Source organism: Athene noctua, chromosome 27, assembly GCF_965140245.1.
Source record: "Athene noctua chromosome 27, bAthNoc1.hap1.1, whole genome shotgun sequence".
Classification (NCBI taxonomy): Eukaryota; Metazoa; Chordata; class Aves; order Strigiformes; family Strigidae; genus Athene; species Athene noctua.
Window position 1 is genome coordinate 7,019,044 of NC_134063.1, and position 26,075 is coordinate 7,045,118.

The 26,075-nt window shown below is 68.3% G+C and overlaps 5 protein-coding genes across 8 annotated transcripts in view; 1 reads left to right on the forward strand and 4 right to left on the reverse strand.

Annotated features, from left to right (window-relative positions):
- Nucleotides 1-6: 6 nt before the first annotated feature.
- On the reverse strand, nucleotides 7-8,227 carry MAP1S (microtubule associated protein 1S). The gene is made up of 7 exons (XM_074927708.1): nucleotides 8,041-8,227; nucleotides 6,516-6,617; nucleotides 5,720-5,802; nucleotides 5,470-5,610; nucleotides 1,831-5,062; nucleotides 1,482-1,699; nucleotides 7-1,392 (listed from the first exon to the last, which is right to left on the reverse strand). Exons 1-7 carry the CDS (start codon nucleotides 8,225-8,227, stop codon nucleotides 1,237-1,239), a joined length of 4,119 nt encoding a protein of 1,372 aa, XP_074783809.1. The 3' UTR covers nucleotides 7-1,236.
- A 1,171-nt stretch (nucleotides 8,228-9,398) lies between these two features.
- On the reverse strand, nucleotides 9,399-10,417 carry LOC141971112 (cocaine- and amphetamine-regulated transcript protein-like). Its single transcript, XM_074928238.1, has 3 exons — nucleotides 10,292-10,417; nucleotides 9,650-9,733; nucleotides 9,399-9,506 (listed from the first exon to the last, which is right to left on the reverse strand). The coding sequence occupies exons 1-3, from the start codon at nucleotides 10,415-10,417 to the stop codon at nucleotides 9,399-9,401; spliced, it is 318 nt and encodes a 105-aa protein (XP_074784339.1).
- A 463-nt stretch (nucleotides 10,418-10,880) lies between these two features.
- LOC141971064 (uncharacterized) lies at nucleotides 10,881-12,849 on the reverse strand. 2 transcript variants are annotated; one of them, XM_074928150.1, is made up of 6 exons: nucleotides 12,779-12,849; nucleotides 12,369-12,569; nucleotides 11,982-12,281; nucleotides 11,755-11,886; nucleotides 11,582-11,676; nucleotides 10,881-11,111 (listed from the first exon to the last, which is right to left on the reverse strand). In XM_074928150.1, the coding sequence occupies exons 1-5, from the start codon at nucleotides 12,803-12,805 to the stop codon at nucleotides 11,596-11,598; spliced, it is 741 nt and encodes a 246-aa protein (XP_074784251.1). In that variant the 5' UTR covers nucleotides 12,806-12,849; the 3' UTR covers nucleotides 10,881-11,111; nucleotides 11,582-11,595. The 2 variants fall into 2 exon arrangements, with proteins under 2 accessions (XP_074784251.1, XP_074784250.1); XM_074928149.1 differs by having other exon boundaries at nucleotides 11,982-12,569.
- Nucleotides 12,850-14,273: 1,424 nt separating this feature from the next.
- On the forward strand, nucleotides 14,274-16,059 carry GADD45B (growth arrest and DNA damage inducible beta). Its single transcript, XM_074928151.1, has 4 exons — nucleotides 14,274-14,520; nucleotides 14,621-14,722; nucleotides 14,986-15,199; nucleotides 15,343-16,059. The coding sequence occupies exons 1-4, from the start codon at nucleotides 14,483-14,485 to the stop codon at nucleotides 15,454-15,456; spliced, it is 468 nt and encodes a 155-aa protein (XP_074784252.1). The 5' UTR covers nucleotides 14,274-14,482; the 3' UTR covers nucleotides 15,457-16,059.
- A 5,520-nt stretch (nucleotides 16,060-21,579) lies between these two features.
- Nucleotides 21,580-26,075, reverse strand: part of GNG7 (G protein subunit gamma 7) — a 74,671-nt gene continuing 70,175 nt past the window's right edge. For all 3 annotated transcript variants that reach the window (XM_074927743.1, XM_074927741.1, XM_074927742.1), the window contains one exon: nucleotides 21,580-25,624. In XM_074927743.1, coding sequence (XP_074783844.1) covers nucleotides 25,499-25,624 — 126 coding nt within the window. In that variant the 3' untranslated portion in view covers nucleotides 21,580-25,498. The remainder of the gene's footprint in view (nucleotides 25,625-26,075) is intronic.

The window sequence follows — 26,075 nt, forward strand, 5'->3', positions numbered from 1 at the left end:
AGCACTAAAGGTGAAACATTCAGTTCCCCCCCCCCTCCCCGAACACGTACGACGATACAATCCAAGGTAAAACCCCCCCGCGGTCACCAGCCGGTGCCTGGAGGGAGGAAGGGGAAAGGGGGGGGGGGAGGTGCGGGGAGGGGGGGGCGCCAGATAAATAACCTCCCGCCAAAACACGTTTGGTTTGTTCAGTTTTCACTCGTGGGGTTTTTTTTTTTCCTCTTTTTTTTTTTCTTAAAAAGTCGTTACAAAAAGAACCAGCGAGGAGCCTCCTACAAAACGGGTTAGTGTTTGCCCCAGCCAGGGATGATGGGGAGGGCCGGGGGGGCTAAATCCTGCCCCCCCCCCCCCGCCCTGCTCTCTGTTCACAAAACCCCTTAAAAATTGCACGAGACTTTTGGTTTCTTAACAACCGTCCGGCAACTGCTGCCAGGGAGGGAAGAGCCATCGATGCAGCGAGCTGCCAGGTCTCAGCCCCACGGGGAGAAAAGCCCCCCCCCCGCAGGCGCTGCATGTGATGGCGCGGGGGGGGGACACACGCACGCACACACACACACACACACACCCCAACGGTGCCAAGGACAAAGCCCGTGGCTGTAGTGGCGGAGGAGCAGCCCCCCCTCCCCTTCCCGAGCCCCAGCGCTGCCCCACGGGGACAGGAACCCCTCAGTGCCCCCCCCCCAGAAGGGGGGAGCCGGCTCCCCCCGCTCAGCCCAAGGGTTGTGAGTACCGGGGGGGTGGCAGTAGTGGCTTGTTCGGGGAGGGGGTAGGAACAGCAAACAACGAAATTTACCCTGTTAAATCGAGCGCGGCTGGGGCTCGCTGCCCGCCGGGTGCTGGAGGGGGGGGACGCGCACACACACACAGAGTGCTGTGTCCCCCCCCACACCAAGAGACAGAGTCACCCCGTCCCCAGCTGGTCCCTCACCCCCCTCCCCAGGTGGGTGCAGAGTGAGGAGTGTCCGGCTCCGGCGTGGGCATGCGGGAACCACGCGGCGGGTGTGGGTGCGGTGGGTGGGTGCTGCGGGTCCCCGCCGAGCCCGGGGGGGTCGTGGTGGTGGGACACACACACACACAACCCCATTTCCCCCCCCTCCCTCTCCCTCCCCTCCGAGCCTCAGTGGGGGCTGGTGCAGCCACTGGGTGAGGAGGGAGGGAGAGAAGGGGGTGCTGAGGGAGGAGGAGGATGGGGATGAAGCCCACACCATGGGGCCTTCCCCCCCCCCCCCTCAGCTCTCAGAACTCCACCTTGCACGCAGGGAAGGTCTCATCCTGCATGGCCACGGTGCTGTTGCTGCCCAGCACCGTGATCCCCAGCTCCTGCTGCCGGTCGTGGGTCTCCTGGTACCACTCGTGCATCACCAGCGAGTCGAAAGTGGGGATCAAAGTCACCTGCGGAGACACCCCCGGCACCGCGTCACCCCCCCAGCACCGCGAGGGGACAGATCCTGCCGTCAGAGCGGGGTGCTGGGGGGGCTCACCTGGACGTCTGTGCCCCACTGGTGCTTGCCGGCGAGCAGAGCATCGAGGAGGGAGCGCAGGACCCCCTCCTTCAGGTGGTCGTCGCCGCTGACCACGTAGCAAAGGGAACGGACGCGCCGGAAAAATTCCTCGTCCACCGTCCGGGCGCTCCAGGAGCCGGGGAGATACGCCAGGTCCACGTAAACGGGGGGGCCCGGGGGGGCTGCAGCACGTGTGCCTGGTGGGATGGGGTTACGGTGCTGAGTAGGAGCCCCTTAAACCGCCCCCCCCCCAGACCCCACTGTACCCCTGAGCTGCTCCACAGCACACACACCACCCCCCCCCCCCCCGACCCCCCCAGCCCCGTACCTGCCGGCGATGCCCTCCCAGCCCGGGCTCCAGCGCTGCGGGGGGGCCCTGGGGTGCGGGTGTCCCCGCTGGAAGGGCCCTTCTTGTCCCCGGGGGGCAGCTTGGCCTTGTCCCCGGTGTCACGGGCCGAGCTGGTGGGGCCCCTGGCCTTGGGGTTCAAGGTGGGGTGCCGGGGGGGCTCGGCCTTGGGGGCGGCGGGCGCCGAGCCCACGCGGGACGGGGTCCTCTTCACCTTGCCGGGGGGCTCCTTCTTGCCGGCGCGGGGGGGCTCGGCTGGCAGCGCCTCGGGGTCCACCATGCAGATCCCGGGCTGGGCGGGGAGGGGACACGGGTCCTTGATGGGGGCCGGCAGCGGGTCGCGGGCCCTGGCCACGCCGCGGGGGGGCTGCTCCGAGTCCTCGTCCGACTCCAGCCCGTCGGCCAGGATGGAGGGACAGTCCTCGGTGGCCGGAGGGACGTCGGAGTCGGAGAGGGTGGGCAGCGACTCGCTGACGGAGGTGGGGGGCGTCTCGCCCGCCCGGCCCCGGCGCTGCACCAGCTCCTGCGACGGGTCACTGTCCGACAGCTCGCGGGGGCTGGCGGCGGCCGAGGGCGACCGTTCGGATTTGGGGTGCTCGAACTCGCAGGGTGACACCAAACAGAGATCGACGTCGTGGGGCGAGTCGGAACGGCGGCCGGGCCGCGGCACCGCGTCGCCCTCAGCCCGCGACGGGTGGTGGCACGGCCGCAGCGGCAGCGACAACCCGCCCTTGGTGGCCTCCGGTTCCGGTGTCCCCCCGGTTCCCCGGGACCGTCTGCCCTCCTCCGGCGGGGACTCGCTGACGGGTGGCAGCACCTGCTCGAAGGAGACCGAGAGCGACTCGTCCACCTCGGTGGAGTGCGGGGAGCCCACCTCGGCCGGCAGCGAGGGGGTGGTGACAGTGGGGGACACGTCGGGGACGTCGTCCTTGAAGGGGCTGAGGGAGAGGCAGCCCGCCTGCTTCTCCTGCGAGCCGCCGTCCTGCGAGGCCTTGCCCCCGGCCGGCGGCCACGGGTTTGGCTGCCGGTTGCTGCCGCTGCCCGGTTCCTCGGCGCCATCGTCCACCGGCGACTGGTGGAAGGGCGTGTGGCCAGCGCTGGCCGGCCCCGAGCTGGCCGGAGACATCATCTCCAGGGTTTTCTCCTCGGAGCTGCCGCAGGCGTCCTCGGCGCCCTCGGGGCCATGGTTGAGCATCCCGGTGGGGGTCAGGTCGAAGTTGACGCTGCGGTCGCTCTTGGGGGTCTTGGCCAGGGGCGAGGGGGGGCAGACGGCCCGCAGAGGGCTGCTCTCCAGGTAGCGGAAACGCTGGGGGCTGTCGGGCTCCTCCAGGCCGTTCTCCAGGCAGGATGAGTCCCCTGGTGGTCCCGCCGGCCCCCCGGCCCCCCCATTCTCCAGCGGCGAGGGCTCCAGCTCGCTCTCGGCCGTGGTGATGCCTTCATCCGTCGATTCCTCCTTCCTCCTCCTCCCGGCGGCCCCCAGCGAGGCGGCCCCCCGGCCCCGCTCGGCCTCCGGCAGCATGTCCTCGGGGGAGGAGGACTTGGAGCCATCCGACGTCCCCGGCTCCCTCCTGCCACCGGCCTCCCGGGGGGCTTTGGCCTTGGGCTTCTCCGCCTCCTTCTTCAGGGGGGGCTTCTTGATGCTTCCGGCCTTGGCCAGGGGTTTGCGGGTCTCCGGGACCGGGGTTTTCCTCGCCGGGGTCTTGGCGGGAGCCTTGGCCTCTGCCTTGCTCTCCTTCGCGTCCTTCCGCAGCGTCTCAGCCTTCGCCTCCTTCTTCACCCCCTTCGCCTCCTTCTTGGCCTCCCCCTTCGCCTCGGCCCCCTCATCCTTCTTCAGCGGCTTCTTCTCCTCCTTCCGGGGAACAGGCTCCTTCTTGGGCACGGCTTTCTCCTTGGTCACCTTCGGCTTCGCATCCACCTTCAGCTTCTCCATCGAAGAGTCCAGCTTGGCCCGGGCCTCCTTGGCTTTCTCCTCTTCCGACCCCGCTCTGGCGGTCTCCCCCAGGGATTTGGGCTTCTCCTTGGTCCCTGCCTTCAGCTCCTTCCTCTCCACCTTTACCGGAGCCTTCTCCTTCGGCGCCGGTGTCCCGGCATCCACCAAGCTGAGCTTGGAAGCCGACTTCAGGCTCTCCTTGCTCTCCGCTCTCCTCTGCTTGAGCAGCTTCTCAGGCTGGGACGCCGACGGTGCTTTCAGATCGTTCTTAGTGACCACAGGGTGCTTGAGGAACTCCAGGTGCTTCACCTTCTCCAGCCCCTCCAGGATGCGGCCCTGGGGGGTGCAGCCGGGGAAGAGGACGCGGATGATCTTCTCGGAGGGGCTGACGGGGTGCCAGACGAGCAGGGCGCAGACGGAGGTCAGGCACTGCAGGGGCAAGTCCTGCTCCTTGGGGTAACTGTTGCCCGACCATTGCTGCAGGAGAAACTCCAGCTCCTTGGTGCCTTTCACGGGGTTCAGGACGTACATGTCCAAGCGGCCCACTCCCATCTTCTGGAAGAGGACGGTGGGTTCCGCGCGGGGTCCGCTGTCGCGGGCCAGCGGGTTGGGACGGATTCCCAACTTCTCCAGGTAGTGCAGGGTCAGGGCAGCCTCATCGCAGCTCTTCAGCACCCGGGAGTTACCCTCGATGTCCTTCAGCTTCTCGGAGGCGTTGAGGAAGACGACGCCCAGCTCCGGGGAGATGAGGTTCTTGGCCCAGTCCCCGTTGCCCTGCGAGCCCTGGGACGGATCCTCCTCCAGCTCGGCCAGCTTGCGCTGCAGCAGGCTGTTGACCCCGGGCAGGCTGTCGGTGCCCACGTGCGTCACCAGGATGGAGTCGATGCGGTCCAGGTGCCGGACCAGCTTCCAAAAGGACGATTTGGGGTTGGAGCCTCCGTTGACCAAAACGTTGAAGCCGTTGACGGCAAAAAAAGCCGAGTCCCCTCTCCCACCCGGGAAAATATAGCAGCAGGGCTTGGAGAGCTTGAGGAAGCCGACCATGGTGGGGGGCTCCAGGAGGTCAAAGGGCGACTGGGGCTCCAGCGACTCCGAGAGGTACTCCATGAACTCCTCCAGCCCCTCCATCTCCGGCAGGATGCAGCCCGGGTTGTAGCGCAGCTCGATGAAGTCCTGGAGGTTGTGATGGTCCAAGCCCGAGTCCTTCCACTCCCCGAAGTCGGGGCAGCTGATGGTCAGCCTGGCCTTGGCCGAGGGGTCTGCGGAGCTCAGGATCTCCCCGACCTGCGAGGGGACGGGGACAGCCAGAGCCTCAGGCGGCGACCGGGCCACCCAGAGATGAGCAGCTCAAGGGGTGCCCTGCCGCAGCCCCCCGCTCCCTCAGCAAGCACAGCGCGGGGGCTCCCACAGCCCATCCCACTCCCCATCCCCAGCACGATGCCCGGGGAGGGGGAGCCGCTCCCCATCCACCCCCGGCTGCGGCTCAGGGCCAGGATGAGGCCGATGGCCCCCCCCGCCTCCCCAGCCCTGCGGCGGGAAGGACGTGCTGGCAGCTGCCTGCGGAGCAGCCGCCTGGGCCAAACCCCCCCCCCCCGCGCTGGCGCTCCCCGCCGAGGCGCCGAGAACGTGAGCAGACAGTCGCTCCCGCAGCGCCCCCCCCCGCCGCGGGAAGGAGTTCCCCGGCATCTCACCTCCTTATCCGTGAAGATCTGGATGAAGTCCCGCAGGGAGAAACAGCCCGTCTGCAGCATCAGCTCCCCCGTCTCCTCCACGCAGGGCCCCGCAAACACCAGCAGCTTGTGCTGCGACACGTCCGTGATGAGGTTTCGGAGCTGACGGAGGGGACAGGAGGATGCCACCAGGCTCGGGGTGGTGGCCTTCCCCTGCCAGCAGCTCTGAAAGGGGCCCCCCCGCAGTGCTCCCCGCCCTGCCCCAGCTCACCTCATCACACAGGGACTTGTCGGAAGGGTTGAGCAGCACCAGGGTCTCCAGCACATCGCCTCTGTGGTGGAGGGTCCGCTGACCTGCAGGGAGGCAGCGCTGACACCCCAACAACCCCCCCCTCCCCTCCCCAAAACCACGGGGCTGCACCCCGCTGGGGGCTCCATCCCATGGGGGCGGGACTGGGGGACACGGGGACACACACAGAGCGGCAGGGCCAGCGCCTGCCCACTTCCCCCACGGAAAAGGAACCGCCACCGTCCCGCTCCCGGACACCGCGGGGCCAGCGGATCCGCTGAGCCCAAGGACTCGTTTCCCGCGTCCTTCCTGCCGCAGGGAGGGGAGGAAAGAACCGGGGGGGTCACGCTGAGGGAACCCTTTCACCCCCCCCCAGCACCGCAGCAAGCCCTGGGTGCTCCCAGGATGGGTCCTGGGGCTGCACCCCCTTTTCTAGGCAGGCAGGAACCCACACAGGGACCCACTGCAGACCCAACCGCCCCCCACGGCTCCCCCCCCACGCCAGGCGGTGACCCCGCGGCGTGACGAGGGGACACGGTGGGGAAGAGGCACCGGAGCAGCCCCGGCTCCATCTTCTTTCCCCCCTCCCCACTGGAAATCGCATCCCGCCCCGGGGGGGGAGGGTGAAGGAAGCGGTTTCTCACGTGGGGGATCACAGGGCTCGGCCGTGGCGGGGAGGGGGGACAAAGCAAAGCCTGTTGCACAGACCGGGGGGGGCGGTTTCCAACACCCCACGAATTAAACACCACCCCAGGGAGGGGGGTGCCCCCTCTTTTACCTTTCACGATGCTGGAGAAAGTGGCCGAGTGACGGGACACAAAGAGCTTCAGCTGCTCGTCCAGGTTGCAGGAGGAGAGATCGATGTCCCAAGAGCGGATTCCTTTTTTTTGGGGGGGGGGACACACAAGACACACACGCAAAAACAGGGGGGAAGCTCAGCCCCGTTGGCACCCACCAGCACCTCGTGCCCACCCCACAGCACCCACACGGCAGCGGTTTATGGGAGAAGCAGCACCCCGGGCACTGTCCCTTCTCCCGCAGCCGTGCCAGCCCGGTGGCTTTTTTGGGGTGACCGCAGCGGGTTCCCAAGTCCCGCCAGAGGCCGATGCCCCGTCCGGCTGCCGGTGGGGGAAGCACCTTGCGCGGTGACTCAGGGCAGCACCAGCTCTGCCAACCCAAAACCCGGCCCCCGGGGCACGGGCCGCACCGGGTGGCTCCTCGGCAGAGGCGGCAATTAAAGGAATTAACGGTGCCGGAGGAGTCGGGGCGCGCGGGGTGAGGGTGCTCCCACTGCCAGAGCCGGGCTGGGAACCCCAAGGGGTGGCCCCAAAACCCCTTGAGGACCCCCCAGAGGGATTTGGGGGGGGGTTACCAGCCCCCCCATCGCAGTGGCGGACCGGCGTGGCCACAAGCGCTGCCCGTTAACGGCCCGGACACGCGCCGGCGGTGGCGTAAGACGCGGCCTCGGGGAGCGGTTGCACAAATTTTGCACAAATTTTGCACAAGGCGCCGGGTGAGGCCTGGGGCCATTTTTTGGGGGGTTTCACTCTTCGGGGCCAGCGGGGTTCGGTCCTGTCCTCGCAGGGTGCTGGGTCCCACGAAGGGGGGGGACAACGGGGCAGCGCTGACGTGTGTGTGTGTCCCCATGATCTGAGGGACCTGCTCCAGCGTGGGGGTGCTGCGATGCTGCAGACTGAGACACCCCCCCCCCAGCCCCCCAGCTCCGGGACACCCGGGAGTGGGGTCCCCACTGCACGGCCCCCCCCCAGCCCTGCATCTGGCCCCCGCAGCGGCATGGGGCAAGGACCCAGGGGGTGACAAAGGGAGGGGACAGGTCACAGGGGGCCACCTGCAGCCCCCCCGAGCCTGGGGACGGACCCTGGGGGACAGGGACAATAAGGGGGGGCAGCATGAGGGGGGGGGGGGCAGATCCTGAGGGTCTGGGGCAGGAGAGGGGGCAGGTGCTGGGGGTTGGGGGGGGGGCAGATCCTGGGGACCCCGGGGCACGGGAGGGGGCAGATGTTCGGGGTCTGGGTGGGATCTTGGGAGCCCAGCTCCTGGAGCCCTGAGGCAGGAGGGGTCGGACCGGGAGGGCCCGGGGCGGGGGTCAGACCCCGGGGGACCGGGCTGGGGGGGGAGTCAGACCCCAGGGGGGGGCCGGATCCGGGCCGGGGGGGTGCGGGGGTGCAGGTCGGGAGAGGGCCCGAGCCCGGAGCATCATTCGCAGGGAAGGGCCAAGCCCACGGGCCCGCCCCGGGGCAGCACCGGGACCACCGCGGCCGCCGCCGCCGCCCCGGGCTCACCTCGCTCCAGCTGCTGCAGCGCGGCGGCCAGCAGGCCGGGCCGGTGGCAACCGCCGCCCACGATGGCGAGCAGCGAGTAGCGGCGCGGCCCCGCGGCGGGGCCGGGAGGAGGAACCGGAACCGCCGCCGCCGCCGCCCGGCCCGCGCCCTCCGCAGCCCCCGCGGCCCGCGCCGCCGCCGCCGCCATCTTCGGCGCCCCCCGCCCGCCGCGCCGCGCCGCGCCGGGCCACGCCCCCCGTGCGTCAGCGGCGCCAAACCCCGCCCACTGATGTCACCGGCGGCCAATGGGAGAGCTCGGCGGGGAACGGGATGGGAGGGGGGAGCGGCGGCGGGCGGGGAGCTCTTAAAGTGGCAATGGCGGGGTGGGGCCGCCGTGGGTGGGGCCCGGCCGCCCGCGCAGTGCAGTGCGGTGCAGTGCGGTGCGTGCAGTGTAAGGGCTGCGCAGGCCAGCGCGGAGCTGGGGGTGGGCGTTGCAGAGACGGGAGGCAGCGTAGGGATGGGGCTGTGCAGTGCGGCGCAGCGCTGGGGGTGTCAGATGCAGCGCGATGCAGTGGGGCGCAGTGTGATGAGGTGGGGTGCAATGCAGTGGGGCGCAGTGTGGTGCAGTGGGGTGCAATGTGATGCAGTGGAGCTCAGTGAGGTGCAGTGCGGTGGAGTGCAGTGTGAAGCAATAGGGTGCAGTGTGGTGCAGTGTGATGCAGTGTGATGCAGTGGAGCGCAGTGTGATGCAGTGGGGTGCAGTGCGATGCAATGGGGCACAGTGCGATGCAGTAGGGTGCAGTGTGGTGTAATGTGATGCAGCGCGATGCAGTGTGGTGCAGTGCGGTGCAGTAGGGCGCAGTGTGGTGCAATGTGATGCAGTGCGGTGCAGTGGGGTGCAGTGCTGGGGTGCCCAGCGCAGAGGTGAGGCCGCGCAGTGCTGGGTGGTGCCGGGCTGCGGGGCGCAGGGGCTGTGCAGTGCGGTGCAGCGCCGAGGCCTCACCCCCCCAAACTGCCCCCCCAGCCCCAGCCCAGCAGCGATAACCCGCGCGGTGGCCAAGGAGCCCCCCAGCCCCATTCCCCGGCCCCCAGCCCGCCCCGGCAGCGTCCCCCCTCCCCCTCGCCCCCCACCCCAGCCCCCCGCAGCCGGCAGAGGGGGGCTGACCCCCCGGAACCCCCCAGCGAGGAGGCGGCAGGCGGGAATCCAAACCGGTTTAATGTGGCCCCGGACACCCAAAGGTGCGGTGGGGGCACAGCCCGGTGCGGGGAGAGGGCTGGGGGCCCCCGGCTCCCCCCCCCGCTGCACGGGGCACGGCCCGGGCCAGCAGCATCCCGGCGGGGGGCAGCGTCTCCGGCGTGTCCCCGGTGTCCCCGGTGCCTCAGGAGCACTTGAGGGTGACCAAGTTGCAGGCGGAGCGGCGGGGGCAGCTGCAGAGTTTCCCGATCCGGGCCCCCCTCCGCACCGCGCACGGCTCCCCGGGCTCGCACTGCGGGACGGCAGCACCCCTCAGCCCGGGGGCTCTCGGACAGCCCGGCCACCCCCCCAACACACACACCCCCCCGGCTGGACCCCCCAGCACCCAAAGGGTCCAGCTCCGGCACCCAGGGCGCCCCCCCCGCGCAGCCGTACCCAGGGCACCCAGCTCAGCCTCTTCTCCACCGCCGGCGGCTCCGGGCTCCCCAACTTCTCCAGCACCTCCTGCAGCGCCTCGACCTGCCGCAGACAGCACCGCGTCACCCCGAACCCCCCCGGGGGGGGTGTGTGTGTGTGGGGGGGTGTGCTGGGGTCTGTGCCCCCCACGAGCAGCGCCCAGCCCCGCAGGCTGCGCCCTGGGGTGTAACGGCCGCTCAGCACCCGCTAGGCCCCGCTCCGGGTCGGTCCTTGCTGGGGCGGGGGGGGGAATCGGGGAGGAGGGGGCTTGGGGTGCTTGGGTGCATCCCCCCCACACCCCGGTGCCACCCTGCGTCCCCAGCGCCCAGCACAGCATCTCCCGTCGGGGGGGGAAAAAAGAGGAAAAAAATACAAAATCCCACATTCTGCGGGAAGTCCCTGGGGGAGCGGCTGCGGGGACCCCCCCCGAGAGCAGCGACGGGTGAAATCTCCATCCCACCCACCCCCCCCCCCCAGCACCCTGGGGACACCCTGGCACAGCCAGAACCGGCCCCAAACTGGGGTGACAGCAGCAGGAGCACCCCGAGGTGTCCCAGAGCAATGTGGGGGGGGGCTGTGGGGGCCCCTATCCCTGCAGACGCCGCTCCCCCAGCCCCTTACCAGCTCCGTCTCCTCGCGGCTCTGCCCGGGGAGGCTCCGGCCCGGCGGGAGCCCCAGCGCCGCGGTGCCCGGCAGGATGAGGCCGGAGCCGCCGAGGCAGAGCAGGCAGAGCCAGGCGCCCCCCATGCTCCCGGCGCTCCCCGGCTGCTCCCGGCGCTCCCGGCTCAGCTTTATACCCCCCCTCCTCTGCCACCCCCCCTGCGGGCAAACACACCCCCCCCCGCCACCCCCGGCCTGGGCAAACACCCGCTGACGCAGGTGGGGAGCGGGCGCATGTGCGTGTGTCCTCCCCAAACCTTGACGCTGTCGTCGAGCCGGACGAGGCGCCGGGGGGGGACACACACTCGTAGGTCCCCGGGAGATGCGTCCCCTGGGACACACGTGCCCCCCGCCCGCGGCGGGATCGACGTCAGCGCCACGTCCAGGCGGAGCGGCCCGAGAGCTGGGGGGTGCTGAGCCCCCCCCCCGCGTCCAGCAGCGAGGCGGCTGCCAATTCCCTGAGCAAACACGGCTGCGGCGGCTCATCCCGGCGGTGGCGGAGCCCTGGGCCCCCCCCCCGGGGACGGCGCAGACAGGCTGGCACACGGGGCTCACAAACAGCTTTATTCCGAAGGAGGGGACAGACCGGGGGGGGCACACACACACACAGGGGGTGCTGCAGCCCCCCCCGCCCCGGAGCAGGGCTCTGATGCAGAGCTGGCCAGGGTGGAGGAAGGCTGTTGCCCCCCTCCCTGCAGCCAGGACCCCCCCGGGGGGGAAAACACCCCCCTCTGCAAGTGAGAGGAGGGTGGGAGCAGAGCACAGGGGGGGCCGGATCAACCTGGGGGGGGCAAACACAGGTGAGCAGCAGAGAAGGGCTGATGGGGTACCCCAGCCCCCCAGCACTGTGTCCCATAGCCACACCAAGGCCCCCAGCGTCCCCCTGGGGTCCCCCAACCCCACCCCATCCCTGTGGGGGTCCCTTTGTGTCCCCCAACCCTCCCAGATGCCCCCCCATACCCCTGGGGGGTCCCCCAGCCCCACCCCATCCCTGTGGGGGTCCCTTTGTGTCCCCCAACCCTCCCAGGTGCCCCCCCATACCCCTGGGGGGTCCCCCAGCCCCACCCCATCCCTGTGGGGGTCCCTTTGTGTCCCCCAACCCTCCCAGGTGCCCCCCCATACCCCTGGGGGGTCCCCCAGCCCCACCCCATCCCTGTGGGGTCCTCCCGTGCCCCCCCCCCCCAGCAGAGTGGGGCCCCACCAGGGACCACAGGGAGGGGGGTCCCAGCCCCAGAGTGTCCCCAAACCTACCTGCCCCCCCCCCGCTAGCTGCGCGGGGGCTGCTTCTGCCGGTGGCTCGGCCTCGGGGGGGGCTCTTCGGCCTCTGCCTGCCCCTTCCGGAGGCCCTGGGGCACAGAGGAGCGGGGGGTCACCAGGGGGGTCCCCCTCCTTCGCCCCCCCTTCCCATGGAGCCCTCGCCGTACCACGTAGAAGCCGGTGTGGTACCCGCTCATGTACCAGGCCATCAGCATCATGGCCAAGGCGTCCTCCTCCTCCTCCTCCTCTTCCTCCCACAGGGCGTGGGGGGGGGCTGGGGGCCACGGCGGGGGCGTCCCCTGCCAGCAGCACCCACAGCCCCTTAGCGGGGGGACGGGGTGGGGGGGCTCAGGGTGCCCCAGAGCCCGGGGGGGGGTGGTGCGCGCACACTCACCTCGGGGGGCCGGGGGGAGCCGGACGCCTGCTCGCCCTTCCTCCTCCTCCTCCTCCTCCTCGCACCGGGAGGCAGCTCCCGCGGGGAAGGGGGAGTTTCTCCCCTCGGGGGGTCGCTCCCCCCGCAGGTCCCGGCGGCGGGGGGGGGCAGGAGCTCGCCCAGCGGCCGTTCCTCGGTGTTGCCGTAACCGTCGAACTCCACCACGCAGGTGCCGGCGGCGGGATCCAGCGCCCGCAGCCGCGCCGGGTACCGGCGTCCGTCCCCCGACCAGGCCGCGGTGCAGGCGTCCCCCACCCGCCACTGCGGGGAGACGGGGCGGGGGGGGCAGCCGGGGGGGTCCCCCAAATCCCACGGGGTTTTGGGGAGGGGGGGACATTTCTCGCTCACCTGGTGGCCGCTTTCTTTTTCCTCCTCCTCCTCTTCCTCCTCGCTGGGGGTCACGCTCGACGGGGGGGTCTCGGAGTCACCGTCCGACCCCTCTCCCGGTGCGTCCCGCGGGAGGGAGGCGCGGGGGGAGCGGGGCGCGGTAGCCCCCGAGATCGCCGTTTTCCCCGAGGACGGGCCCCCCCCGGCCCGGGGGTCGGGACCCTGCGGGCAGCAAAAGCGGCGTCACGGAGCGGGGACACGGAAACCCGCGGAGCATCCCGGGACCGGCCCGGACACCGACGGGACCGGAGCGTGGAGACCAGACACGCCCCCCGCCCGCCGCCGGCCGCGCCCCCACGACCTGGGCTACCGCAGCCCCGGCCCGGTCGCCCCCAGCCCGGCCCGGTGCCGGCCCCGCTCCCGGTGCCCACCCGCGGCCCCGGGGCGCTCTCGGCCATGGCCCGGCACCACCCCCCGCGCCCGCACGTGGTCTCACGCCCCGCCCACCCCGCCGGGGCGCCGCGCGCGGTGCATTCTGGGTAACGTGGTTCCCAGAGCGATGGGCGGGGCGAGGCGCGCGACTGCGTTTCCCAGCGGTCAGTGCGCGCGGGGCAGCGAGAGGGGCGGGCAGAGCGTCGCCGCCGCCGCCCCCTGCTGGCGGGAGGTGTGAGAGGCGGGGGGGGGGCGCGGGGCCGGGGCTCGGCGGGACCGGGGCGGGGGGGGGGGACACACGGACACGGCGGCAGCGGGGGACACGACGCGGACACACGCCGGGGGGGGGCGGCGGCAGCGGGTGCCCGGGGGGGGGGGGGTTCACCGGCGTCCCCAGCAGGTGGCAGCCGCCGCCCGCCGCAGCCCCGGTGCGTGTCCCCGCGTCCCCCGGGCTTTGAGAGCGCCGACCCGGTTACAAGTCCCGGTGCACGGACCGAGCCCCCGCGCTCCGGTGCAGGAATTGCTCCGCCCGACACCCCCCCGCCCCGGTGCTGCTCCCGGTCCACGGGGAGACCCCGCGGTCCACGGACCGACCCCCCCGAGGGCGGCCCCCGGTGCACGGACCGATCTCCTGGGGCACGCACCGACCCTCGGTGCAGCGACAAGACCCCCCGGTGCTGCCCCCCGGTGCACGGACCGACCCTGCGGTGCACAAATCGATCCCCGGTGCAGCCGCCGGTGGACGGACCGACCCCCTGGTCCACGGGCAGACCCCCGGTGCACGGACGGACCCGCGGGGGCACCCCCCGGTCCACGGACCGATCCTCCCGTTTGCACCCTCGGTGCACGCACCGACCCCTCGGTGCACCGACAGACCCCCGGTGCAGCCGCCGGTGCACGGACCGACTCCCCGGTGCACGAACGGACCCGCGGGGGCTCCCCCCGGTCCACGGACAGATCCCTCGGTGCACGGACAGACCCCACGGCGCACGGACAGACCGACTACCCGGTGCACGGATGGACACCCCCCCGGTGCACAAACCGATCCCCGGTGCAGCCGCCGGTGGACGGACCGACCCCCCGGGCCACGGGCAGCCCCCCGGTGCAGGGACGGACCCCCCGGTGCCACCCCCGGGCCACGGGCCGACCCCCGGCGCACGCCCGGACCCGCGGGGGCTTCTCCCGGTGTACGGACCGACCCCCGCCCCCTTTGCACCCCCGGTGCCGCCCCGCCCGGTCCCGGTTTTGGGGGCGGGGGGGGGGGGGAAGTTTCGGGGCGGGGGTTCCCCCACGCTCTCCCTCCCCCCCCCCCTCCTCTCCTCCCACGTGGGACCCACCAACAGCGTCCAATCCCCGCGTCGCCCTCTCGTCCCTTTGTGCCGAAGAGGCCAATGGGAGAAGAGGGGCGGGGCAGCGGTGACGCCCCGCCCCCGCGGCGGGAGCCTATAAAAGGCGGCGCCGGGCGCGCTGCGGCCTCAGAGCGATCGCGCGGCGGCGGCGGCCGGACGGGACGGAGCGACCGCGGCGGCGGGACCGGCCCCGCTCCGGGATTCGGCGCTCTGGGGATTTGCCTTTTCTCTTTTTTTTTTTTTAACTTTTTTTTTTTTTAACATCATCATCGTTATTACTTTTGCCTCCTTTTTTTTTTTTTTTTTTTTTTTCCTGCGGCTTCTGGGCGCCCGCCCCGGATTTACAATCGCGCCATGACCTTGGAGGAGCTGGTGCCCTGCGACAGCAGCAAGTGAGTGCGGCGGCCCCGGGGGCTCGGCGAGGGGGGGGGGGGGGGGTGTGTGTGGTCGTTTTCGCCGCCGCTCACCGGCTCCCTCCTCCCTCTCCCGTAGGATGCAGGCGGTGAGCGAGGCGGTGGAGCGGGTGCTGGTGGCGGCGCAGCGCCAGGACCGCCTCACGGTGGGGGTCTACGAGTCCGCCAAGCTGATGAACGTGTGAGTAGCCCGGGGGGGGGGCTCGCAGGGGTGGTGTAAGGCGAGTGGGGGGGGTGGTTGGGGGGCGTTTGGGCAACCCCGGTTGCACCGTGGTGCAGAGGGGGGGTTGCTCTGAGAGAGGCGGCTCTTTGCAGAGGGGTTGTGCAGCGGGGGGGTGTGGAAATGCCCCCCTCCCATCCTTTAGCTCCACGCTGAGCCGGGGGGGGACACGGGGTGACGGCGACTCACGGTGTGGGGAGACTAAAGGCCCGGCTCGCCCGCAGGGACCCCGACAGCGTGGTGCTGTGCCTGCTGGCCACCGACGAGGAGGACGAAGGTGACATCGCCCTCCAGATCCACTTCACCCTCATCCAGGCCTTCTGCTGCGACAACGACATCCACATCCTGCGCGTGTCGGGGATGCAGCGCTTGGCCACCATCCTGGGCGAGCCCGAGACCGGCGCCGAGCCCCGCGACCTCCACTGCCTCTTAGTCACGGTGAGCGGGGCGGTGATGCACCCCGTGAGTCACGTCGGGCATCGCCCCAAGGCCGGGGTGGGGATGGGGGGGACACACACGCACACTCAGGGCCACGTGTCGGGGGCGACGGCGGCGCTAAACCTCGTGTTTCTGCTCCCCAGAACCCCCACACGGACGCTTGGAAGAGCCAAGGGCTAGCGGAGGTGGCCAGTTACTGCGCCGAGAGCCGCGACAGGAACCAGTGGGTGCCCTACGTCTGCCTGCAAGAGCGCTGAGCCCGTCCCGGCTGATCCCGGCTCTACCTGAAAGAAGGAAAAAAAAAAAATAAATAAAAATTAAAACAGCGAGAAGAGGAAGGAGGAGAAATGGCCAGTTCAAAAAAAACACAAACCCAAAACACCCACCGATTTTATTTTTCTTTTTAACCGGAGAGGAGAAAGGAGAAGCCCGGCCGCACCGGTGGGCGTGGGAAGGAGGCAAGCGGTGGCCGGGCCGGTAGCCCGGTGGGACGCTGGCCGCAGCACACCGGAGCCGTGCCCAGGAGTTGTGCTCGGCCACGGGGACCGTGGGACCGTGTCGAGGAGCCCCGGGACGGGGAGGAGACGGAGGCTGGTTTTGGTTTTTCTTTTTTGGCATCTGTGACTCGAGGGAGGCGAGGACTGCAGCGGGACCGAGGGTTTTTTTTTTTTGCAGCAGAACTGCTTTTTTTTTTTTTTTTCGAGGGATAAATTATCGTCTGCGCTGATGGACTTGCAACACCAGTTTCAGTTTTTGCACTCAAGCCACTTGGAGACCCGGATCTGAATCTAGTCCAGAGTCTATTCTTATACTGATTTAAGAAAAAATAATAATTATTTGCAATAAAATGTTTAAACTGAGCGCTGTTTGCCTTCCTCTGCGGCCGGAGCCGTTCCCAGGGGGAGAGGTGGGTTTTGGGGAGGGTCCCCCCCCCCTCGTCCTTGGCACCGGCCTTGCTTCCCCCCCCCCCCCCCCCCCCCCTGCGGCTCCGCTGCCACACAGGGCGGGGGGGGGGGGGGGATTTCCCGTCCCTGCCGGGCCCCCCACGCTGCCTGAGGAAGGACCGACACCCCCCTAAAAAAGAAAAAAAGTATGAAAAATCGGGGACCCCACGTGTGGCCTCTGGGTTGTGGGGTTACGCAGGGTGGGGGCTGAGCTGGGGTTTTAGGGTTCCCCCCCCTCAAAAACCGCTGCTTTCCCCGTGGGAACCGGGACCGCCCACCCGTGGGCTGAACCCCGATGGGGCCAGGAAACCCCCCCCCCCCTTTCCCAGCCTGTCCCGTGGCTGCGGTGCAGGAATCCCCCACCCCCCCCCGGGACACCCCCACCCCCAGATGGGTGCCCGGATTTCTGGGTTTTTCACAGAAACGCTCCCCCCCGCCCCCCCCCCCCCCGCAAGTGTGTGCCTGGTTTTGGGGACACGGGGAGGGGGATGATGGGGCTCAGGGGAAACTGAGGCTGCTCCCCCCCCCCCCCCCCGCATCGTGTGTGTCCCCCCCTGGGCTCCCCCGGTCCCTTCCTGGGGGCAGGAGCCACACGCCTGGGCACAGGGTGGGGGGGGGGGTGTGTGTGTGCACGTGTGTGTGTGTGTGTGCACACGCGTGTGCAAGCCAGGGCCGAGCTCAGGCGCCGAGCACCCCCGCCCCGGTTCACACGCACACGTGTGACACATGTGACATCCTGGGAAACCGCGTCACAGTGTCACGGTCCCGGCTGGGAGCGCGGCCAGCCCCAGGCGGGGGGGGGGACCCGGGATGGACGCGGTGTCCCGCCTGCCTGGGGACACAGGGACTGTCCCACCCGGCTGGGGACACAGTGGCCGTCCCAGGGTGCCTTGGGGACGTGCCCTTGCGCCCTCCCTTTGGGCTTTCACTGCGGGGGGGGGGAAACTGAGGCACGAAGGGACAGCAGCGGGTGACAGCCCCGGCTGAGGCCACCGAGGCAGGTGGGGACCCGGCCCAGCCCCCTCCCCCCGGCAGCACCACGTCCCTGGGGCCATGGCAGGGGGTGACACCCCCGCCCCCCCCCCAGTGTCACCCGGGGGGTCCCACGGGACCAGGCAGACCCTTGCTGGGGGCCATAACGCCCCTCCGGTGCCCCAAACCACGGCCCCCCCACCCTGCAGCCGCAGCTGGGGGGGGACACACAGCAAAGGACCACCCAGCCCGGCCACCGGGTCTGCCCGGCCACACATGCACTGAGCTGTCAGGGCTCAGCTCCGAGCTGGTGGCTGAGGGGGGGCGATGGGGCTGGTTCAGTGGGGGCGGGGGGGGGCAGGATGGGGCCCCAGCAGGGAGGGTGAAGTCAGCCTGTAGCCATCAACCCCCCCACCAGGGCTGCACCCACCAAAGTGGGGGGGGAACACAGCACCGGGGGGGGGGGGGGGGGGGGGGACAGCGGCGCCCGGGGAGCACCCAGGGGAAGGCGGGAGGGGAAAGGGCCCGGGGCCAGGCTGAGCCCCCCCGAAACTCATGTCACCGGTGAGGCAGCAGGTCCCGGGCCCCCCCCCACGCCGTGTGATGAGTGTGTCAGGCCGGGCTGAGTCACGACCCCGGGGAGTGGGTGATTCCCCCCCCCCCCCAACCCCTCCCTGCAGCTCCCAGCCGGCCCCACGGCGCCCTGCCCCCCCCCCAGCACCCCCCCCGGCCGGGCAGGACACCCAGGGTGCAGCCCCGACCGCAGCCCACCCCGGAGCACAGATGGAACCACCCACACGCGTGTCGGATCACGCACACGCACCCCCACCCCCCCCCATGAACACAGAGGACCCCCCCCGGGCCCCTCCAGACAGCAGCGTGTTGCACCCCAGGGGCTTGATCCTGCAGGGGGGTCACAGACAGGAGATGACCCCCCCCCCGCACTGCCCAGGAACGCCCAGACACCCCCCAGCGCCGCCCCATGGACCCCCTCAGCAAGAGGGGGGGGCAACGGGACTCTGCAGTGGGGGGGGGGGGCAAAGGGATCGCCTCCCTGTGGAGCCACAGCTCCCCCCCCCCCTTGCAGCCCTCAGCCAGGGCTCCCCGCTGCCCCCCCCCGGTGTCCCCTGCCCCCCCCGGTGTCCCCGGCCCCCCCCCGGTGTCCCCGGCCTGAGTCACCGCGGGGGTGGCGGGATCCCGGCTGGGCGCTGAGCTGCACTTTCCAGACACCGAGGGCGGCTGCGGGGTCGGGGGGGGGGGACAGGCCCTGATTCAGCACCCCCAGGGCCACACGGCCGGACCCCCCCCCCCCCCCCCCCCCCCCCCCGCACCGGGGCGGGGGATACCGGGGAGAGGAGTCCCAGGGCTGGGACTGGTTTGGTGCGAGCCGTGGGCCCCCCCTCCCCACCGCCGTGACCCCCCCCCCCCCAGCATCCCGGCTACCGCAGCCCCCCGGCATCGCGGCGGCGGGGGGGGGCCTGGAGCGAGGCCGGCGGCCACACACCTTCCCTGGCACAAGGCCCCGGTGTGTCGGGGGGAGCCGGGCAGGGCCAGCGCCACGCCGGCGGCATCAGCACCGGCCGGTAATTAGCCCCCGGGTGCTAATTAGACCGGGGGGGGGGGGGGGGGTTGCAGTGAGGCCGCATCCAGCCCGGGGGTGCAGGAGGGGCGCTGGGCGCAGACCCTGAGCAAGGCAGCCCCTGCTCGGAGCCTGGCACAGACACGTGGAAACCAAAAACCACACGCGTGTGCCCCGACACGCGTGTGCCCTGACACTTTGAGTGCCCTGACACGCGTGTGCCCCGACACGCGTGTGCCCTGACACTTTGAGTGCCCTGACACGTGTGAGCCCCAACACGCGTGAGCCCCGACACATGTGTGCCCTGACACTTCGTGTGCCCCGACACGCGTGAGCCCCTCGGCGCTTTGGGGGCCGCTGGCCGTACTTTTCCATCCCGGCACGTGCCACCGATTTCCACGGGAAATGTCCGACCCTCGGCCGCGGTGGGGCCGGGGCTGGTGCCAAGGTGGGGGCTGGAGCCGTGTCCCCCCCTCCCGGCCCCCGATCTGGGAAGCGGCTGCGCGTGTTTGTGTGGTAGGGGGGGTCAGCGGGCCCTCGTGCACGGGGTGAGGGGCCACGTGTGTGCACGTGTGTGTGCAAGGGGTGGGGGGGGCTCAGGACGGGGGTGTTTGGGACTGGGGGGGCACAGCGAGCCCCTTGCTGGCTCTGGGGTGGGTGCAGCCAGACAGGGCCGGGCCGGATCCTGCTCCGAGCGCGGCGCGGGGGGGGCCGCAGCCGCTGATTTATGAGTCTGGGCGGCTGCTGGCGGCCGGCGGGGGCTGGCCCCGGCCCCGGCTCTGTCCTCGGCTGCCCCTGAGTCCACCCGGGGGGGGGCACAGCACTGGGGACCCCCCCACTCCCGGGCAAGGGGCTGCCTGTCCCTCTGCCAGGGGATGTGGGGGGGGCCATCACCCACCCCAACCCCGCAGGACACCCCCCCCGGCACTTTGCCCCATCCCGGCCTCCAGCTGCCAACAGGCCCCTGGGGAGGGGCCGTGCTGTGGGGGGAAACTGAGGCACGGAGCCAATGGTTTGGGGGGGTGTTTTTTCCCTGTGCTGCCCCCCCGCGCTCCCCTTTCCCCGTGAGGGCCCGTGTCACGGCAACAGGGCCCGGATGCCGGCGCAGGAACCTGCCCCGTGGCGTCACGGTTGCGGTCCCAGCGCGTCGTGGTGTCTCCGTGTCACACCGGGAAGAGGAACAGCCTGGGCTCCCCCCGGGGGCGGCGGGGGGGGGACACACACACCGAGGGACTCCCTGTGCTGGGGTGTGGGTGGCCCCGAGCCTCCCCGTCCCTCACGCGGGTCCCCAGTGATGGCGGGATGTTCCACCGGAGGGGGGGGGGCTGCGGTGGGACCCCCACCCCGGTGTCACCCGGACGCTGCTGCGGGCACAGGCTGGTGCCAAGCCCCGGTGGGACCGGTGGCATCCGCGTCTGTCCCCAGGGCCACCCCGGTCACGTCCCTGCAGCCCCGGCCTGTGGTGCCAGCAGCTTCCCCGGCCCCGACGCCGAGGGCAGATAATTATAACTGCAGAAGAGCTAAAAATAGCCCCGGGAAGGCGGGCGGGTTATTTTTAGCCGCGCTCCCGGCTCCACGCCACCAGCCAACCGTCCCCAACCCGCGCCGGAGCCCGCGGCCGGTGCTGCCAGGAGGCTCCGGCCGCCTCCTGCGCTGCCGCCCGGGTTCCCTCGGGTTCCCCGGAGGCCGGAACGAGGCTGCTCCCGACCTCCCCAGTTTTCGGTGAATTTGGGGGAGTTTGGGCACCGGTGAAAGGGTGGGTGCAGGGGATGGTGCAGCCCCGCCTGTCCCCACCCGGCTGTGGGACACGGACACGCCACCTCCGGCTGCGGGATGGGATGGGGCTGGCCTTGACCTCCCCCCTGCCCGGGAGATGGTGGTGGGGGCTCCAGCAAGGCCACGTCTCCCCAAAACACGAGGACATCGTGGCCCCTCTGCCCCCCTGCGGCTCCCTGGGGCGCAGACCTGCCTTTGCCTCCCCCCCACACCCCCCCAGATCAGCACCGGCCACCCCAGTCCCCGCCGTGCAGCCGGGGGTGTCCCCGGGCAGGGGACGGGGCTCGGCCCTTCGGCAGCTGCAGCCGGCAGAGCCAGGAGGGTGCTCCGCAGCCAGGGCTGCCCGCTGCCCGTCCCGCTGTCTGTCCCACTGTCCTGCTGTCTGTCCCACTGCCCATCCCGCTGTCTGTCCTGCTGTCTGTCCTGCTGTCTGTCCCTCTGTCTGTCCTGCTGTCTGTCCCACTGCCCATCCCGCTGCCCATCCCGCTGCCCGTCCCGCTGCCCGTCCCGCTGCCCGTCCCGCTGCCCGTCCTGCTGCCGCCCTTCCCGGCTCGTCCTTGTGGGTCAGACACAGAAAAATCCCGGCTATCCCAGGCAGGCAGCGGAAGCGGGGGTCCCGGCTGCCCGCACGCAGCAGCACGTTCCTGCCGGGCCGAGCGGGCAGGACTCGCTCCAAAGCCGCGGCCTTCCAGGAACGCGGCCCCCCCCGGCCCCCGCTGGCTCCGGCCCCGGCCCCGCTTCGGGTGGGAGCTGCTGGGAAGCGGAGCGGGGAGGCGGCCGGGGCAGGCCGAGGTCCCTCCGTTTTCTCTGGAAAGGGAAATAAAAAATAAAAATGGTTTGGCTCTGCTGGAGGGCCCCGGCGCTGCCCGGGATGCAGCAATGCTGCTGGTGGTGATGGGGAGCACCAGGGTGGGGTGAGCAGCCCCCCGAGGGTGGGAGAAGGGGGTCCCCGAGGGGCTGTTTCTGCCGTGACCCGGCTCCCCCACTTCCCCTCCCGCAGCCTGGAAGGGGCGAGTGGCCAGAGGGCCGGTGGCCACCGCGCCCCCAGGCCGGCAGGACCGAGAGCACCCGGGACACCCAACGGCGCAGGGGAGGCAGGACAGGACATCTGGCAAAATGAAAAGTGAGCCTTTTTATTGTGTTATCAATTCACTTCTTAACAACAATTCCACAAAATATTAAACACTGTGCAAGAAATTGGTCTATGGCACACCAGAAATAAAAATCAGAGATCCAAAAATGCAGACGGGATGAGGAGCCTACGTTACAGACACCGATTACTTCCTAAGTACAGTCTTTACAAACCTTGATTTGCGTTTGGCAACAAGATCAGAGTTTGGCAAATAATAATAATAATAATAATAGTAGACCAGAGAGAAAAAATTAAGAGCGCGAAGTATCAGACGCGTGGCTTCGGTTCAATGAAGTAAATGCGTTATTTTGACTTTGTTAAATAAAGTTGACTTTTTAAGTACTCGGGGGAAGGGGGGATCTGCTGGGCTCGGGAGGCTCCAGCACCGGATCCCATCGGCCTCGGTGCCGGGAGGGTCCTGGAGACAGGGAGGGGAAAGGACAAGGAAAATGGACTAAAAAATTTAAATAGAAGCAATGTTTCCTCTCTCCCTTTTCTTTTGCAGTCTCTCTCTCTCCTTTCTATTTTTGGCAACGGCTTCACCACATGCTAAAAAGAAACGCCAGACAGATTTGGGCATGTGTTTACGGCCAAAAAAAGGCCTTTGTGGAGCCGGGGCTGCTGGCACCGCCTGCCCGCGCCCCGCCAGCGGCACAAGGGAGGCCCCGGCTCCCCGCTCCCCCTTCGCCATCTGGAGCACTTAAAAAGTCCTGAAAAGTGTCTTTTTTTTTTTTTTTTTATTCCCCTTTTTTCTTTTTTTTTTTTTTTTTTGGCAAATGCACTAACAAAGTACAAGCAACTACTGTAATTTGCACTTATATTTATGCTATACAAAAACATCTACAGTATGATCACCGATTTACTCAGACAAGGAAAAAAAAATTAAAAAAAAAAAAAAAAAAAAAAAGTCGAGGATTTTTCCACCTAACGAGTCACCCACCGAGAGACACCAGCACCCGCCGGCAGCCCCCAGCCGGCCCCCCCCGCCGTGCCGGGAGCCCCCAGCCCTGTCCCCAAGCTCCCAGGGGACCCCACCCAGACGCTCCCCGTCCCCTTCTCCCGGCTCCAGCCGCCGGCACGACTCGGGCAAGACCCCGGGGCTGAGGGTGGGGGGACAGGACGGGGGGGCTGAGCCCCGTTTGCTGGCCCGCGGCCGCCTGTGCTGGCAGAGCATCCCCCCGCCACGCCGGGGAGGGCAGGGTGCAGGCCGGGCACCCGGGCAGGGGTGTCGGGGACCCCCCTGGGGCAGCCGGAGGCGATGCCGGGGGGACACGGCCCCCGCCCGGGCGTCGAGCGGAGCAGCGGCTCCCGCGGTTCCCTCGGCCGCTCGCTCGCTGCCGCGCAGGTTTCTCTGGCTGACCTGCAGCTCGGGCACTCGCCTGGGTCACCGGCTATAGCACCATGCTCTGGTCTCTAACACAGAGGAAGAATCAGCAATCTGGAGTAGAAAAATAAGGCTGGAACTGTACTAGATTAAGGACAGAGGAAATTCCCTCGTGGAGAAGAGAAAGCCCTGCTGTGGCAGAACCCAGGCGCACCTCAGGACTGCGCTCGCTTCCCGCTACAGAGGCGGCGTTCGAGAGCTCGCAGTTAGGTCGGATGAAAGATTTTTAACAAAAAAAAGAAACCCAAAACAAAACCAAAAACAAACAAACAACAAAAAGGCATTGCCTGTTGCTGGGCCGGGGCTGACGGTGCCAGGCTGGGGACACGCTCGGCCACAGATAAACCCCCCTCCCTCCCCTCTGCCTCCCCCAGCACGTCGGGACGGGGTGAGGCCTGGGGGGGCACCGGCGAGGCTGGGGGGGGGCCACGGCCGGAGCCCACGACACCGCGCGGGGGAAGACGGGAGGTTTCCAACGCTCAGATCAGCAAAGGACCCCGGGGAAACAGCTGCAAGCCGTACGCGGGAGGTGCCGTGGTTTGCGTTAGTGTTAAAAATGTGGGTGGTTTCTCGTTGTGTGGTGGGTTGGTTTTTTTTTTTTTTCCAACTTCTTTTAAAAAGGCAAGTGATCGCGACCGGAACGAAGCGATGGCGAGATACCTGCGGCCAAGAAGTGTCGATGCGGCAGCTCTAAGCGCAGCCCCCGCCGCTGCCCCAGCCCGCCGCCCCCAGCCCAGCCCTGCGTGGCGGGAGGAAGACCCCGGCAGCTTCGCTTCCTCCTGGGAATGCCGAGGGGCCTCCCCGGGGACCAGCCGCAGGCCCGCGGGCTCCGGCGTCGCCCCGTGATCGCCCTCCGGGAGCCGGTGACGCGGCGGGAGCAGCATCCACCTCCCCAAAACCACCCGCAAAGCCTCGCAGTGCCCGGCCGGGCCGCGCCGCTCCCCCTCGGGCGAGTCCGAGGGTCCCCCCCGGCCCCCCTCTCCCCGGAGCTGCCGCGCCGGGAACCGCTCCCGGGCCACGCAGGGGTCGGCCGCGGGCGGGTCCCACCCCGGCGGGAGGTCGCGGCATCCCAAACCAAATCCAAAGCATTGGGGGAATGGGAAAATTCCCAGGATTTCACATCAGGTTGGTTGTTTTCTTTCTTTTTTTTTTTTTTCCTTCTCTTCCCAAAAAACAAAAAACTCGGCACCGCCTGTATCAGACACCAGCACGAGGTGCCGGGTTCCGGGTAACCGGAAAACCGACCCTGGGCCTGTGCCCACGGCCGGGAGCGGCCACCGGCCCCCGGACCGGGCTCAGCCCCGGAACCCAGCGCCTCGGCCACGGAGCCACGTCCCCGAGCTCTGATCTTCCTCCCGAGCGTCCGCCAGCCTCTGCAAGGCTCCCCTGCTTCCCTCCTCTTCCTCGCAGCCGGGTCACCCCCAGCGCGGGCGCTTAACCCCGGGGGAGCACAGTGCTCCCGTTTCAAGATTTCCAAGGGAGGGGAACTGAACTATTTCTTCTACAGCCCGACCCTCACCTCCCCACGTCAACTGGGTTTCGCGGAACAGCTTCCACCCGCCGCTCTCAGCGAGACAAGGGGAGATGGGAAACACTAGCGAATCTGCCAATTTTAGTGTTTTGGACTGAGACTCTCCAAAAGGCCGATTTGAAAAGATTTCTCACGTGATACCGCGCAACAGAAAGGCCCTTCCCTCCCCCCGCCCCCGGTACAGCCCCGGTTGGGGCAACCAGTGGCGCCCAGGAGCGAGCCGCGGGCGACCCAGCGCCGCTCACGGAGACGCTCTCGGCCCACGGAGGCGGCGCCGGGGAGCGAATCCCCACGGTGCCACCCCCGAGCGGGGAGGGAGGGACCCCCCCGGCCTCCATCCTTCTCCTCCTCCTCCCCCCAGCCTCGGTTCCTCCATGTGCAACAGCAATTTTTCAAGCCGTGTTTTGGTTGGTGGTTTGTTGTTTTGTTTTCTGTTTTGTTTGTTTTGTTTTTTTTTTTTCTTTTTTTGTACTAGTTTTCTACAAAATCGCTCCCCACCTGGACGCTTCTGCCTTGTTCCCTCTCAAGAAACAGAGCAAACCCTTGCACCAACCACGCGCTAATTGGAAACTAATTGGATCAGCCCCACGCAGAGCTTTGTTCAAAGCTTCTACCCGCCAGCTCCCAGGACTCGGGTCTGGCATCCCACTGGCAATAAACCCCCCACCGCCTCCACCACCACTGTCCCTATTAAAAATATTCCCCCTCACCCCTTTTTTTTTTTTTTTTTTTTTTTTTTCCTTTCCCGTTTTTAAATTTTGACCCCTCTCAGTGTGCTACCTGCCCAGGAGCAGACACCCTTCCCTTAAACCACTTGCAATTTTTGTTTTGTTTTCTTTTGTTTTCTTTTGAGATTTAAGTTCTATTTGAATCCAACATTTAGCGTTTACCCCTCGGCGTAGTTGTAAGTTTGTAGCTTGGTTTCAGTTGATGGAGAACGGTGCCCTGCCTGAGAGATCGCACGCGCCGGAGCGGGGAAAGCTATAGGATGATACAAGGCTTTTTGTCCTTAAAAGGATTCTCCGAAGCGGGCACTCCAACCAGCAGCGGGTCGTTCCTGGCATGTTGCTCGCAGTAATTCATTAGCTCGGAAGATGCTTTCGAGACCTGGGTGTTGTGAGAAAGCAGAAGGTCAGTGAGAATATTCAGGTGCAGGCGCAAAGCTCAGCCTGGCACGGCCCGGGGGTGCAGGAGGAGGAAGGGGAGGCAGGATGAGACTCCCCCGAGCGCCGCGGGGAGGAAGAAACCCAACTGTGGTTCAGCTTTTTGTAACAGAAACTTTACGGAGATGGTGACAAATGAAAAGGGGAAACGGGCATGGAAAAAGAAGTCTGTAAGGTCTGACATAAGTAAAGTGATGAGTATGGGAAAAAGACTCCCAGCTGAGAGCAGGAGATTTAAAAGAAGATATTATTGTCCTCATTTTGAAGGGCTTTGGGATAAAAAAAGGAAGGAAAAAATGCCTGCTTGAAGGCGGCCATCCTCTGATGTTAAAAACGGAGGTTTGGAAACTGTTAGAAACTATTACTTAAGGCTCTGCTTTTTTTAGTTCAAAGCC

Excerpts from the sequence above, each read along its gene's own strand:
- MAP1S (XM_074927708.1), bottom strand. The coding sequence starts at position 8,227 with ATGGCGGCGGCGGCGGCGCGGGCCGCGGGGGCTGCGGAGGGCGCGGGC. Across the intron at positions 5,063-5,469 it reads AGATCTTCACGGATAAGGAG|GTCGGGGAGATCCTGAGCTC; the intron begins GTGAGATGCCGG and ends GTCCCCTCGCAG. Across the intron at positions 1,393-1,481 it reads AGTGGGGCACAGACGTCCAG|GTGACTTTGATCCCCACTTT; the intron begins GTGAGCCCCCCC and ends GTGTCTCCGCAG.
- LOC141971112 (XM_074928238.1), bottom strand. The coding sequence starts at position 10,417 with ATGGGGGGCGCCTGGCTCTGCCTGCTCTGCCTCGGCGGCTCCGGCCTC. Across the intron at positions 9,734-10,291 it reads GCCGCGAGGAGACGGAGCTG|GTCGAGGCGCTGCAGGAGGT; the intron begins GTAAGGGGCTGG and ends TGTCTGCGGCAG. Across the intron at positions 9,507-9,649 it reads GGCTGAGCTGGGTGCCCTGG|TGCGAGCCCGGGGAGCCGTG; the intron begins GTACGGCTGCGC and ends GCCGTCCCGCAG.
- LOC141971064 (XM_074928149.1), bottom strand. The coding sequence starts at position 12,805 with ATGGCCGAGAGCGCCCCGGGGCCGCGG. Across the intron at positions 12,570-12,778 it reads AGAGCGCCCCGGGGCCGCGG|GGTCCCGACCCCCGGGCCGG; the intron begins GTGGGCACCGGG and ends TGCTGCCCGCAG. Across the intron at positions 11,887-11,981 it reads GCTCCCCCCGGCCCCCCGAG|GGGACGCCCCCGCCGTGGCC; the intron begins GTGAGTGTGCGC and ends TGCTGCTGGCAG.
- GADD45B (XM_074928151.1), top strand. The coding sequence starts at position 14,483 with ATGACCTTGGAGGAGCTGGTGCCCTGCGACAGCAGCAA. Across the intron at positions 14,723-14,985 it reads TCCGCCAAGCTGATGAACGT|GGACCCCGACAGCGTGGTGC; the intron begins GTGAGTAGCCCG and ends GCTCGCCCGCAG. Across the intron at positions 15,200-15,342 it reads TCCACTGCCTCTTAGTCACG|AACCCCCACACGGACGCTTG; the intron begins GTGAGCGGGGCG and ends TCTGCTCCCCAG.